At 44.5% G+C, this 12,960-nt stretch overlaps 1 protein-coding gene across 2 annotated transcripts in view; it reads right to left on the reverse strand.

The window, feature by feature from the left end:
* NMNAT2 (nicotinamide nucleotide adenylyltransferase 2) overlaps positions 1–12,960 on the reverse strand; it is a 171,935-nt gene that overhangs the window by 49,292 nt on the left and 109,683 nt on the right. The window contains exon 1 of one of the 2 annotated variants that reach the window (XM_008984865.5): positions 6,975–7,351. The exons of the other annotated variant lie outside the window; for it this stretch is intronic. Within the exon in view, the coding sequence (XP_008983113.1) occupies positions 6,975–7,113 (139 nt within the window). The 5' untranslated portion in view covers positions 7,114–7,351. Of the gene's footprint in view, positions 1–6,974; positions 7,352–12,960 lie in introns of those variants that run through there. 2 annotated transcript variants of the gene reach the window in all.

Here is a 12,960-nt window from a genome sequence, read left to right on the forward strand (position 1 = left end):
CCTATCAATTGATGCAGAAAAAGCATTTGACAAAATTCAACATTCATTCATGACAAAAACTCTTGGTAAAGCAAGAATAGAAAAAAACTTTCTTGACTTGATAAAGAGCAGCTGCAAAAACGTACAACTGACATCATACTTAGTGGTGAAAGACTGAATGCTTTTTCCCTAAAATCAAGAACAAAGAGCAACGTTTGCTCTCACTGCTGTTATTCAACCAGAAGTTCTAGTGCACACCATAAGGCAAGAAAAGGAAATAAAAGGCACAGAGATAAACAAAGCAAAACAAAAAACCTGTCTCTATTTGTACATGACTTGATGATCTACTTTGAAATCCCAAGAAATTGGCTAGGCGCGGTGGCTTGTGCCTGTAATCCCAGTACTTTGGGAGGCCGAGGTGAGTGGATCACCTGAGGTCTGGAGCTTGAGACCAGCCTGACCAACATGGAGAAACCCATCTCTACTAAATATGCAAAATTAGCCAGGCGGGGTGGCACATGCCTATAATCTCAGCTACTTGAGAGCCTGAGGTAGGAGAATCTCTTGTTGCCCAGGCTGGAGTGCAGTGAGCCAAGATCGCGCCATTGCACTCCAGCCTGAGCAACAAGAGCAAAACTCCATCTCAAAAAAGAAAGAAAGAAATCCCAAGAAATCTAAAAGGAAACTCCAGAAACTAATAAATGAGTTCAGCAATGTCATAAGTCACAAGATCAACATGAGAAAATAAATTGCATTTCCATATGCCGGCAACAAACAAGTGGAAATCAAAATAAAAATACAAAGCAATTCTTAAGCAAGTGAAATACTTAGGTATAAATATAATAAAACATATACAGGGTTTGTATGCTACAAACTACGAGATGCTGATGAAAGAAATAAAAGAAGATCTAAATAAATGTAGAGACATATGCATTTTAAATCTTAACTGAGAGTCCTATTCAAGCATGCCTTCGACCCTTTATCCTCATGTGCACTATATCTATGTTGCCTCTGTGAACACAGGAACAGAACATGTATTTGAATTCAGTGCCACAGCAAGTCACAGAAGATGCTGCCAATCCTGAATTTGTTTGGGTGATTATGTTCCTATTGAGTTGGATGTCACAGTCTAGTGGTTAGGACAACAAAAAAATAAAGAGACATACCATGTTATGTACTGGAAGACTTGACACAGTCAAGATGTTAATTCTCCCCAAAAATGATATATTTATGAGTGTACTTCCTGTCAAAATCACAGCAAGACCTTTAAAAATGTAAATAGCAACAGAATTCTAAAATGTACATGGAAAGTCATAGGAGTTAGAATAGTTCATAGCGGCTTTACTTGTAATAATCAAATACAGGAAACAAGCCAAATGTCCTACGATAGGTAAATGGTTAACCAAAATGTGGTACACCCACACTACTCAGAAATGAAAAGGAACAAGTTGGCCGGGCACGTTGACTTGTACCTGTAATCCCAGCACTTTGGAAGGCAGAGACAGGCTGATCCCTTGAGGTCAGGAGTTTGACACCAGCCCGGCCAACATGAAACCCTGCCTCTACTAAAAATACAAAAATTAGCTGGGCGTGGTGGTACACACTTGTAATCCCAGCTGCTTGGGAGACTGAGGCAGGAGGATTGCTTAAACCTGGGAGGTGGAGATTGCAGTGAGCCAAGATGGCACCACTGCACTCCAGCCTGGGTGACAAAATGAGCGAGACTGTCTCAAAAAATAAAAAAGGAACAAATTATTGATATGTGCAACAATTTGGATGGCTCATTATGCTGAGTGAAGAAAAGGCAAACTCAAAAGTTTGCTCATTGTATGATTTCATTTCTATAACATGGTCGAAAAGTTGTTAAAAGTCTAGGTGTTGTCGTTCATGCCTATAATCCCAATATTTTTGGAGGCTGAGGCAGAAGGATCCCTTGAGCCTGGGAGTTTATGACCAACATGGGCAACACAGTGAGACCTCTGTCTCTTAAAAAAAAAAAAAAAGTAAAAGATGTTAAGATTAGTGCTTTCCAGGGCTTAGGGATGGTAGGTCAGGGAAAGGGGTGGGTATGACTTTAGAGCTGTAGCCTGTGGAAGATCTTTGTGGTAATAAGCGTGTTCTGTAAATCTACCCGTTTGATAAGATAACATATATAAACTATACATACACCTTATACCAATGTCAGTGTCCTCATTTTGATATTCTACAGTTACAGAAAATTGGTCTGAATGTCTGTAGCTCCAAAATTCATATGTTGAGACCTAACTTCCAACATGTTGCTATTAAGAAGTGGGGCCTTTGGGAGGTGACTAGGTCACGAGGGTGGAACCCTTGTGGATGGAATTATGGCTCTTATAAAAGCGGGCTGGGGGAGCCCATTTGCCCTTCCACCTTGTGAGAACACGGAGCAGGCACCATTTATCAGGAACAGGTCTTCATCAGACACAACATCTGCCAGGGCCTTTATCTTGGACTTGCGAGCCTCCAGAAGTGTGAGCAATAACTTTATGTTATTTATAAACTACCCAGTCTAAGGTATTTTGTTACAGCAGCCCTAATGGACTAAGACAGCAACCACTCAAGGAAACGGGGAGAAGAGTACATGGGATCTCTCGGTATTAATCTTGCAACTTCCTGCAAATCTATAATTATCTCAAAACAAAAAGTCTTTGGAATGGTCATAGTAAATTATAGAACACTGTAATTTTAAGGTGGTGGCGTACAACACAGGCAGGGGCAAGCAAGCTGAAGGAGTCAGATGCTTCTGCTCATACTGTTCCATCTTCGCTGCTGTCTAGATTCTAAGATTCTGATTTGTTAGTGTGAGCTGTGTTGTCTAAAGCTGTACTTCTTAAACTTTGATGTACATATGAATCCTCTGGGGATCTTTTTAGAATATAGATTCTGATTCTATAGGTCTGAGGTGAAACCTGACATAAGAGTCAAGATTAGCATAAGGTAAGTAGGGCAGGATTGTTCAAGTGCTGAGTCAGATCTTGCCTTTATTTAAAATACTGATATTCTGTTTATCATGGATTTTTTGCAGTGACTTTGATATTTTAAAATATTGTTTATCTTTTTATTTTATTTTATTTTATTTTTAAGATAGAGTTTCACTCTTGTTGACCAGACTGGAGTGCAATGGTGTGATCTTGGCTCACTGCAACCTCTGCCTCCCAGGTTCAAGCTATTCTCCTGCCTCAGCCTCCTGAGTAGCTGGGATTACAGGCATCTGCCACTACACCTGGCTAATTGTTTGGTATTTTTAGTAGAGACAGGGTTTCACCATCTTGGCCAGGTTGGTCACGAACTCCTGACCTCAGGCAATCCACCCGCCTTGGCCTCCCAAAGTGCTGAGATTACAGGTCTGAGCTACCACTCTCAGCCAAAATATTGTTTATCTTGGTTGCTGAGTTTGGGGTACCTCCTTACATTTTGCACTAGAGGGGGCCATCTTGCACCCTAGTCCCAGGCTTGTCTGAGATTTGGCATTTCTGGCAAGCTCCCAAATGAGATCAGTGCTGCAGGTCTGCAGATTATATTTTAAACAGCAATGAATTGAAGACAGGTGGAACAGCCCCTGCCATGTTAGAATACCCACAAAAGAGGCTCTCTTACCTTCTCCACTCCACCACCACCTCCGACTTGCACGACAAGGGCATTTCTGCACATCGGTAGAAAGCCAACCCATTGGCAAAGCTGTAGTTAGGGCCCTGGAATTTAATTTCATGCCAGGTCTCTCAAAATAACGTCTATTTTTGTCCATCAGTTCTGCCCCAAAGAAGAAGCCAAATTACTCTAACATTGGACATGCAAGTCAGACCCGCTCTGTGTTTGGTCACCATCTTTGCTCTTGTGCTCATGGAGGAGAACCCTATGGGCATTGCCACACCCTGTCCTCAGGACCCTGAGGGTCTACCATGTGACTCGGCTCATTCCAGGCCACTTGGAACCAGGAAAATCTCCCTTCCTGATAGCCTGTGCTGGATGCTTGGATGTTCAACCAAGGACAGTCATGACACGAGTGATTTGCCCGATAATAAAAATTCATGAGACACACATATCCATCCTCCTGGGTACTCAGTGAAGCTGGCTGACCTGTGCCATCTACTCCTTCCTTCTAGGGAGTTAATGGAAGAAACACTGTGGTCAGAGCATCAACACTAACTCCATTTTTCCTTTTCAGCTGCAATTAGAAATGCCACCGCTGGAGCTGCCTGTATTTTCTTTGTTTGTGAATTTCACAAAGAGTGTCTGGATTTGTAAACATTCTAAATTTTAGGAAGACCAAGTGCTGGATGATAAAGGAAGAAAGCAAGCATTGAGTGCCTCTTAGCAGGGGTTTTCCTGCTTAGGAGCTAAGAAAAAACTTTAAGAAATCATCCCTGTGGCCCTGCTAAACTGAACCTTGAGTATTCTCTAACAGAAATTTAATGAGTGCTTATTATGTTGAAGGCTCTGTGCCAGTTGCTATACGGGACATAGAGAAGTAAAAGACACAATTCCCATCTCCAAGGAGCCTAGGATTTTGATCAGGGCCGCAGGGCACACTTTGCTGAGATAGTAAGATACCAAAATGAACAGCAGAGACATTAAATGCTATAGGACTTCAGGGAGGGAGTCGCCCCAGTGGGGTAGGGTGGCCTAGGAAGCCTTCCCAGAACGGATTAGACTTAAGCTAGAAACAACAGCAGAGAAGATGAAAGTGTTATTAACTATGTCTTTTTATTTTATTATTTATTTTACTATTTTTTTTTTTCAGAGATGGGGTTTGACTGTGTTAGCGATTTCCTGACCTGATGATCCGCCCACCTCGGCCCCTCAAGGTGCTGGGATTACAGGCATGAGCCACCACGCCTGGCCTATCTTTTTAGTTTCTGTATTTTGATGTTTGACCTGTGGGGACTTACTGACCCTTGAAGGAAGGAATTATCCCTCTAGCCAGTTCCTAGAGATAGTAGATAACTGGCCCTCGAGCATACTTTTCAAATGCAAACCAACCATTCAGACTAACCACGCCCTCAACCACCTTCACTAAGTGCCTCACACTCAGGGCCTCTATTCCCCTACCCTCATCTCCCCAGGGCTAGGAACCAAACAACTAAGGAGATCCCCTAAGCCCCAGAGGCTGCTGAATTTATTCAAACTAGGCAAAGGTGAGCCTGTCCTTCTCAGAACCACAATAACGTCTTTTGCCCTTGTTTCCCCACTCCCTCTGCCTTCTGACTGACCCTGGAGCCTCCTTGCTGGCCCCCTATGGCTTGGTGTGTCTTGTCCTCTTGGGATCTGTGACTATAACAGCTTTCTTTTCAACGGCAGCCATCTTCCGATCTGTTGGCCTTGTCATACTTAAACGATAGTAAACCTCGATTTTAAAACAGAAGGAAGATACTCATTCCGGGGGGACAAAGCAGGTGAGCAGATGAACTGAGTCAGGAATGAAGTCTCTAGGCCCTCCTCAAGCCTCCTTTTCTTGGCTTTGAAGAGCAATGATACTACTTTCATCCATTGTCAACAAGAGTGTCTCACCCTCCCCCACACAGCCTGGAGCACCTTTGCAAAACTGAGGCGGGGAGGCTAGCTGGGAAGAATTCGGCCAAATGAGGGGGATTTTCAGTGCCAAACCAGGGAATTAACTTACTCGCCATTTATTGGTGATCTGCTCTGTGTTAGGCGCAGTGTTAGGCACTTGGTCTGTGTTTTCTCTTGTTAAATTTCACAGCAACTCCGTGAGTTGTTAGGTGATATAATCACTGTTTTCCAAATAAGGAGGCCAAGGTTCGGAGTCATTAAGCGGTTTTGCCCAAGATCACACAGACAAGAAGTGGCTTTTGGAATCTGAAGTGGGATTTGAACATAGGATCTTCGACCCTAAGGTGAGTGTTTATTTGATTTGGTTCTCTAGTCCCAGATCCTTCCGTTCCAGTCCGGATAGTTTTGGGAAGCAGGGAGCTGGTGATCACTTTCACTAGGGAGGGGGAAACAGATGATCCTGCCAGGCCCTCCCTCTTCAAGTTGTTTAGCCTAAGCCTTAAGATTGTTTTCAAGTGAGATTTCTACTTGGGTCTGAAGTAAGTCTAAAGGGTTGTATGGTCCCCATAGGCGGAATAATGGGAGCCCACCATGCCATCCCTTGGAACTGTTAGCTGAGTGGGCTGAGGCCCAAAATAAATACAGGGTAGTTATGTATTTCCTCTCCACAGGGAGCAATTATCTTTGCCTCCAGCCAGCCAGCCGTGCCTAGGCCAGCCATCTACCAACACTTGTCCTTAGACCTCTAGGCAGAGAATGAGGGTACACCCGCACAGTGCCCCCTCCCTGCCCTCATACCCTGTACTCCAATCCACTGTGGAGCCCGTGAGACCACAGTTTTGTCTTCAGAGTGAAAGACATCTTCCTAGGCCTGTGTCTGTGACTCATGATGGCAGCTAGATTTCCCAATACTTACAGGACTTTTGTCTCGGGTATTTAAGGTTTGATGCTGAATGGAAGTTCGCTAGAAGACAAAGGAAATAGGAAGCTGTAGAAGGCGTTTCTGGAAGAGGGTGCAGCATGTACAAAGGCATGAAAATGAGATTTTGCAGATAATGAAGAAAAGATCCCATGCTAGAAAGAGAGATGTGGGTAAGTAGAAGGTGAGGCTGCAGAGAAAGTGGAGGAGATAACATGATAGGAACAGGGTTTTTTAGGGGAAACAATCGATTGCAGAAGGCACATGATAGCACCTGAATTTTCCAAGGGGATGATGGGGTACTGTGTACCCCATCTGTACGTTCTTCTACCCAGACTCAGTGGCCAGTGGCTGACCAGCAGATGGGGCACCTGGGCATGCATGCATACGGGATCAGGCTGAGGTCCCTAAACAGACATGCACAGAGCAGCCCTGCAAACCTTGAGAAGCTCTGCTGGAGATAGAATCCTGTTTTCTTGACCATCTGCACCTCCCTCCAGCTGCCCCACCCTCACAGCAGGTGCCCCAGGCTGTCTGAACTCACCAGAGAGAGTAACAGATGCTTCCCAGAGCCCCTCACCCACCGGCATTTCCTCTAGCTCCTGTATTTCCATGCAGCCACGACTTGCAGCCCCGCACTGGCCGTCAGGCAGTAACACAGAGTGGCGCAGTTGCTCCCTCATTGCTGCTGGTCTTGTTTGCTCCACCACCTCTAGCTTGGGAGAATTTGAATCCCTTTGTCTTCACAGCTGGGAAATGATTTATGACCCTCCCTTCCATAACTGTCACTTCTGCCAGACCAGGCCGAGAGAACCTCTCCTGTGCCCCTGCTTGTAGGAGTCACTCCAGAAGCGTGGCCTCTGTTCAAATCCTTTCCACTGGAAAACCTATCCGATCTCCATCCCCCATCCTTTCCAAAGCAGGCTCCAGGCTTCTTGGAAGTCACCCATTGTTGAAAAATGCTTTTTTTTTTTTTTTTGTATTTATTTCTTCAGAAATGGAAAGCTAAATATATATATGTAAAAATATGACACGAACTAAATATATATGTAAAAATATGACACAAAACCAAGGTTTCCTCTTCAGTAAAACTCAAAAACACATAAGAGAATTCTTTCCCAAACCCACAGACTGTGGTACTAAATATAGCTGGGCGGGGGGGGGGGAGTGGAGTGGGGCGGGCGGAGATGGAAGGTGAGGAGGAAGGAATGAAGACTGCAGGAGGCCACGTGATGCAGAAACCCACCCTGGCTCCACGTCAGGGCATCAAGTCTGTGTCATTTGCGTGGAATCAGGCTCTATTTTTAACTGCACGCCTATTTTATTCTACACTTTTATTAACCTTTCTGAATACAAGTTTACCATATAGGCTTCTTTACTCAGGGATAATTCAAGCTTTGAAATAGACTTTATCTAGGAAATAGCTTTGTTTTTCTTGGGTAAAACAGGTGACAGAGTATTCAGCATAGATTCCTTTTTGTGAGGACGTGGCCATGCTGAGGCTGCAGTGTGATGAATTTTTTCAAAGGTCAAAGGTTGCTTTTTCCCTAAAGAATAATATTAGAGGGCCGGGCGCGGTGGCTCATGCCTGTAATCCCAGCACTTTGGGAGGCTGAGGCAAACAGATCACAAGGTCAAGAGATCAAGACCGTCCTGGGCAACATGGTGAAACTCCGTCTCTACTAAAAATACAAAAATTAGCTGGGCATGGTGGTGCGCCCTGTAGTCCCAGCTCCTTGGGAGGCGGAGACAGGAGAATTGCTTGAACCGAGAAGGCAGAGATTGCGGTGAGCCGAGATCGTGCCATTGCACTCCAGCCTGCTTAACAAGAGCGAAACTCTGTCTCAAAAAAAATAAATAAATAAATAAATAGATAAAATAATAATATTGGAAAAACGGTGTTTTTTGTTTGTTTGGTTGGTTGGTTTGAGAAAGAGTTTCTCTCTTGTTGCCCAGGCTGGAGTGCAGTGGTGTGATCTCGGCTCACTGCAACCTCTGCCTTTCAGGTTCAAGTGATTCTCCCTCCTCAGCCTTTCATGTAGCTGGGATTACAGGTGTGTTCCACCATGCGAGGCCAATTTTTTTGTATTTTTAGTAGAGACAGAGTTTCTCCACGTTGGCCAGGCTGGTCTTGAACTCCTGACCTCAGGTGGTCCACCTGCTCCAACTTCCCAAAGTGCTGGGATTACAGGCGAGAGCCACCATGCCCCACCCTTTACAGCTTTCTTATTTGTGTTTATCTTCCCTCTCTACTTCCCCTAGTGAGAATATCTTCATGGAATGGAACTCCCTCCTAGGGAACCAGCTATCCAGGTTTGCAGGGGACTTTCTTGGTTTTAGCACTAAATATCCCATGTCCTGGGAGACCTTAGTCCCCAACAAAGTGTGATGGCTGGTGCTGAGGCTGAATAATGGCCTTCCAAACATGTCCACGTTCTAATCCTTCGAACCTGTGGATATGTTATCTTAACATGGTGAAAGGAATGCAGATAGTTCCTGGAAGCTAGAAAACTCAAAAGAATGGATTTCCCCTCTAGAACTTCCAGAAAGAATATTCTTTGATTTTCAAACTTCTAGAACTGTAAGATCATAAATTTGTGTTGCTTTAAGCCAATAAGTTTCCAGTAATTTATTACAGCAGCAATAGGAAGTGAATACAGTTAGTTACCCTGCTCCTCCCTCAACCAGGGTGCCCAGTGAACCACTGAACCACTCATGCATTGAAACAAAGAAGCTCAATTACTGCAAATGTCAGCTCTTTGAAAATGTACCATGTGTGAGAATTTCAGGGACACAGAAAGACAGAGTTTTAAATTAATTAATTCCACTGTTATTTTGGACTTTTCTCTAAGAAACCTGAAAGTGAAGAAATTCACAAAAACCTACAAATGCCCAAAAATAAAGCCTTTGTAATTCCTTAGGTTAAAATACTAACCTCCATGTAGAGGCAACAGAACATGTTTACAGGTTCAGGTTCAAATCCTGAAGGTAATAATATTAATCTGGCTCACAGTGTTGTTAGATAAGAAGTGTAAAGAGTTTAGCACAGCACCGGCATACAGGGATGTTGGCCATATTTCTATTTCCTGAGGAATTCCAATGACTCCTTTTGGGAGGAACGTAGAGGGGGACAAAGAAAACTCAAAAACTCTTTGGAAAAAAAAAAATGTGCCGCTTGCCAATGTGGGAGTATTAAATCTAAGAAGTCTTTCTTTTGACCAGCAAAGCTTGTCCCTGGCCCCAGTGAGATGTTTTTCGTGGTCTCACTGCCCTTTTTGTCCTGCTGTCCCTTAGAGAGAGCAGATGTACCCTCTCCGGCTTAGGCAGTCATCTCAAAAGAGGGAGGGTCTGACTGCAATCAGACCCTGATCTTCTCTCCTCTTTAAATGAAACCAAACAAAGGGTTCTTTTTTTCTTTTTCTTTTTTTTTTTTTTTTGAGATGGAGTTTTGCTCTTCACCCAGGCTGGCATGCAATGGCGTGGTCTTGGCTCATTGATATCTCTGCCTCCTAGGTTCAAGCAATTCTCCTGCCTCAGCCTCCCTAGTAGCTGGAATTACAGGCATCCACCACTGCATCTGGCTAATTTTTGTATTTTTAGTGGAAACAGGGTTTCATCACACTGGCCAGGCTGGTCTCAAACTCCTGACCTCAGGTGATCTGCCTGCCTCGGCCTCCCAAAGTGCTGGGATTATAGGCATGAGCCACCGTGCCTGGCCCAAACAAAGCATTCTGAGTAATGTCACAGGAGCCAAGGTTGGGGAGGTTGTGTGCTGCACTTGGGCAGATTTCGACTGACTTTGAGCCTCAGCTGAGGTGTGTATGGATGATGGATTGGGGAGGGCCGCATGCAGGATACGTCAGGCTGGCCCATGGTTCTCCAGGTTATTGCCTGAGCTCTGCTGGCATTGGGACAGAGGAGGTTTCTGCTGTGATGAATGACCCTGCTTTGAAAGGTTTCATTTGTCTTATGAAACTCTCAGAGCTCATAGAGGACTTTCCTGCTTCTCCCTCAACTGACCCAGAAGCACGATCCCAGAGGACACCGGCATGAAACAATGTTAAAATGGCCTTTAGGATTCTGACATGAAATAAGATACCACTGTTGTATATCACTTAAAGCAAATGTTTTTTAAATGAGAGTGATTAGTGCCAGTGAGGATTAGGAAGTGTACATTCTAACACATGGTTGATGAGTGCACAAATTGATAAAGCCTTTTAGGAGGGCAATATGGCAGTCAGCACCTATCAAAATGGCAGATGGGCATGACCCTGACCTGGCACTTCCACTTCCAGGAATCTATACTACAGAAAAAACTTGCCCATGTGCACAGAAATGTATTCAAAAGGATGGGTTACTTCTGCATGATTTGAAATAGTAAAAAAAATCAAGAATAAAAAAGGAAGCTGTTATCTATATACATGTGAAGGAATAGTATACAGCCATTTAAAAGAATGAAATAGCTGTATCTAATCTGACATGTGATGATCTCCAAGATATATCCCTAGGTGGGGGGAAAAATCAAATCACAGAACAATACCAAGTAAAACTGTGAGTCTAAAGTAACTTCAGGTGGTAGTAATAGTAAGAACTGTGATGAAAATAACACAGGGAAAGAGGGTAGAGGCTGGGTGCTGTCAGTTGCTGGGGAGAGCAGCAAATGGCAAGCCATCAGCACATGACAGTCAGGAGGAAAGTGCCACAGAGAGAGGGAGCAGCTGGCACAAAGCCCTGAGGTTGGAGAGCTGGTGGCATGGCTGCAGTGCTGGAAGTCAGAGGCTCAAAGGAGCAGATAGGCAGATAGAAAGGGCTTAGCAAGCCCTGGGAACAAGTTGTTTTTTGTTTTTGTTTTTGTTTTTGGTTTAAAATGGAGTCTCACCATTGTCTCCCAGGCTGGAGGGCAATGGCACGGTCTTGGCTCACTGCAACCTCCGCCCCTCCGGGTTCAAGCAATTCTCCTGCCTCAGCCTCCTTAGCAGCTGGGATTACAGGTGTGTGCCACCATGCCTGGCTAATTTTTTGTTTTTTTAGTAGAGATGGGGTGTTACCATATTGGTCAGGCTGGTCTCAAACTCCTGACCTTGTTATCCGCCCGCCTGGGCCTCCCAAAGTGCTGGGATTACAGGTGTGAGTCACCATGCCTGACCAAGTTTGGGGTTTTATTTATTTATTTTTTAATTTTAATTTTTTTTTGAGATGGAGTTTTGCTCTTGTTGCCCAGGCTGGAGTGCAATGGTGCGATCTCGGCTCACCGCAACCCCTGCCTCCCAGGTTCAAGTGATTCTCCTGCCTCAGCCTCCCTAGTAGCTGGGATTACAGGGATGCACCACCATATCTGGCTAATTTTTTGTATTTTTAGTAGGGACGGGGTTTCTCCTTGTTGGTCAGGCTGGTCTTGAACTCCTGACCTCAGGTGATCTGCCTGCCTTGGCCTCCCAACGTGCTAGGATTTCAGGCATGAGCCACCGTGCCCGGCCAAGTTTGGGGTTTTATTCAAAGGCTTTGGAGGGGTTTTGTTTATTTTGAGACAGGGTCTCACTCTGTTGCCCTGGCTGGAATGCAGTGGTGCGATTACAGCTCACTGTAGCTTCAAACTCCAGGCTCAGCCTCCTGAGTAACAGGGTCTACAGGTGCACACCACCACACCAGGGTCATTTTAAAATTTTTTGTAGAGACAAGGTCTTGGTATGTTGCCCAGGCTGGTCTCAAACTCCTGACCTCAAATGATCTTCCCACCATGGCCTCTCAAAGTGCTGAGATTATAGGAATGAGCCACCATGCCCGGCCTTTGGGGGGTCTTCAGCAGCAGGGTGATCTGAGTTACATTTCAGAGATTGGCTATTGGGTGGAAAATAAATGTAGTGGAGCAACTGTGGAGGCAGGGAGATCAATTAGCCGTTGATTCCAGGAGTCTAGGTGAGAAATAACACGAGCACGAATCCACTCATCTCCAGGCCTCATGTCACTCACTCTGAGTTAGATACGATACTATGCATCTTAATTTGATAACTATGATATTACCTTTAAAAGTGAAAAGGCCTACATTAAGTGGAGAGGAATATTACAGAAGAATTTTGTTACAGCTCATTCATTGCACAGATTGTTTTGTTGTGATTGTATTCAACCTGGTCAAATCCTATCCCAGTAATTTAGCAATTTATTCAACAACCTGGTTTTATCTCATCGGTTTATGAAATAGATGGCAGCACTGTCCCCCCAAGCCCAAGAGTAGAAAGGAGACCCTGGGAATTATGAAAACCTGTACAAAATGTACAAGTAAGGATAAGGTCCCACAGCCTCAGGCTCTTAGGTGGGTTACTAAGTACTTCCACATACTTTTATCACTCATTTTGGTTGTGTTCATTTTTAAGATAAGGTTGCAGTGCCCCCTGGAAGATCAGACTTTATCTTCTTCTTTTTTTTTTTTGAGACGGGAGTTTCGCTCTTGTTACCCAGGCTGGAGTGCAATGGCGTGATCTCAGCTCACTGCAACCTCCACCCTCCTGGGTTCAGGCAATTCTCCTGCCTCA

The sequence above is a fragment of the Callithrix jacchus genome, chromosome 18 (assembly GCF_049354715.1).
Source record: "Callithrix jacchus isolate 240 chromosome 18, calJac240_pri, whole genome shotgun sequence".
Classification (NCBI taxonomy): Eukaryota; Metazoa; Chordata; class Mammalia; order Primates; family Cebidae; genus Callithrix; species Callithrix jacchus.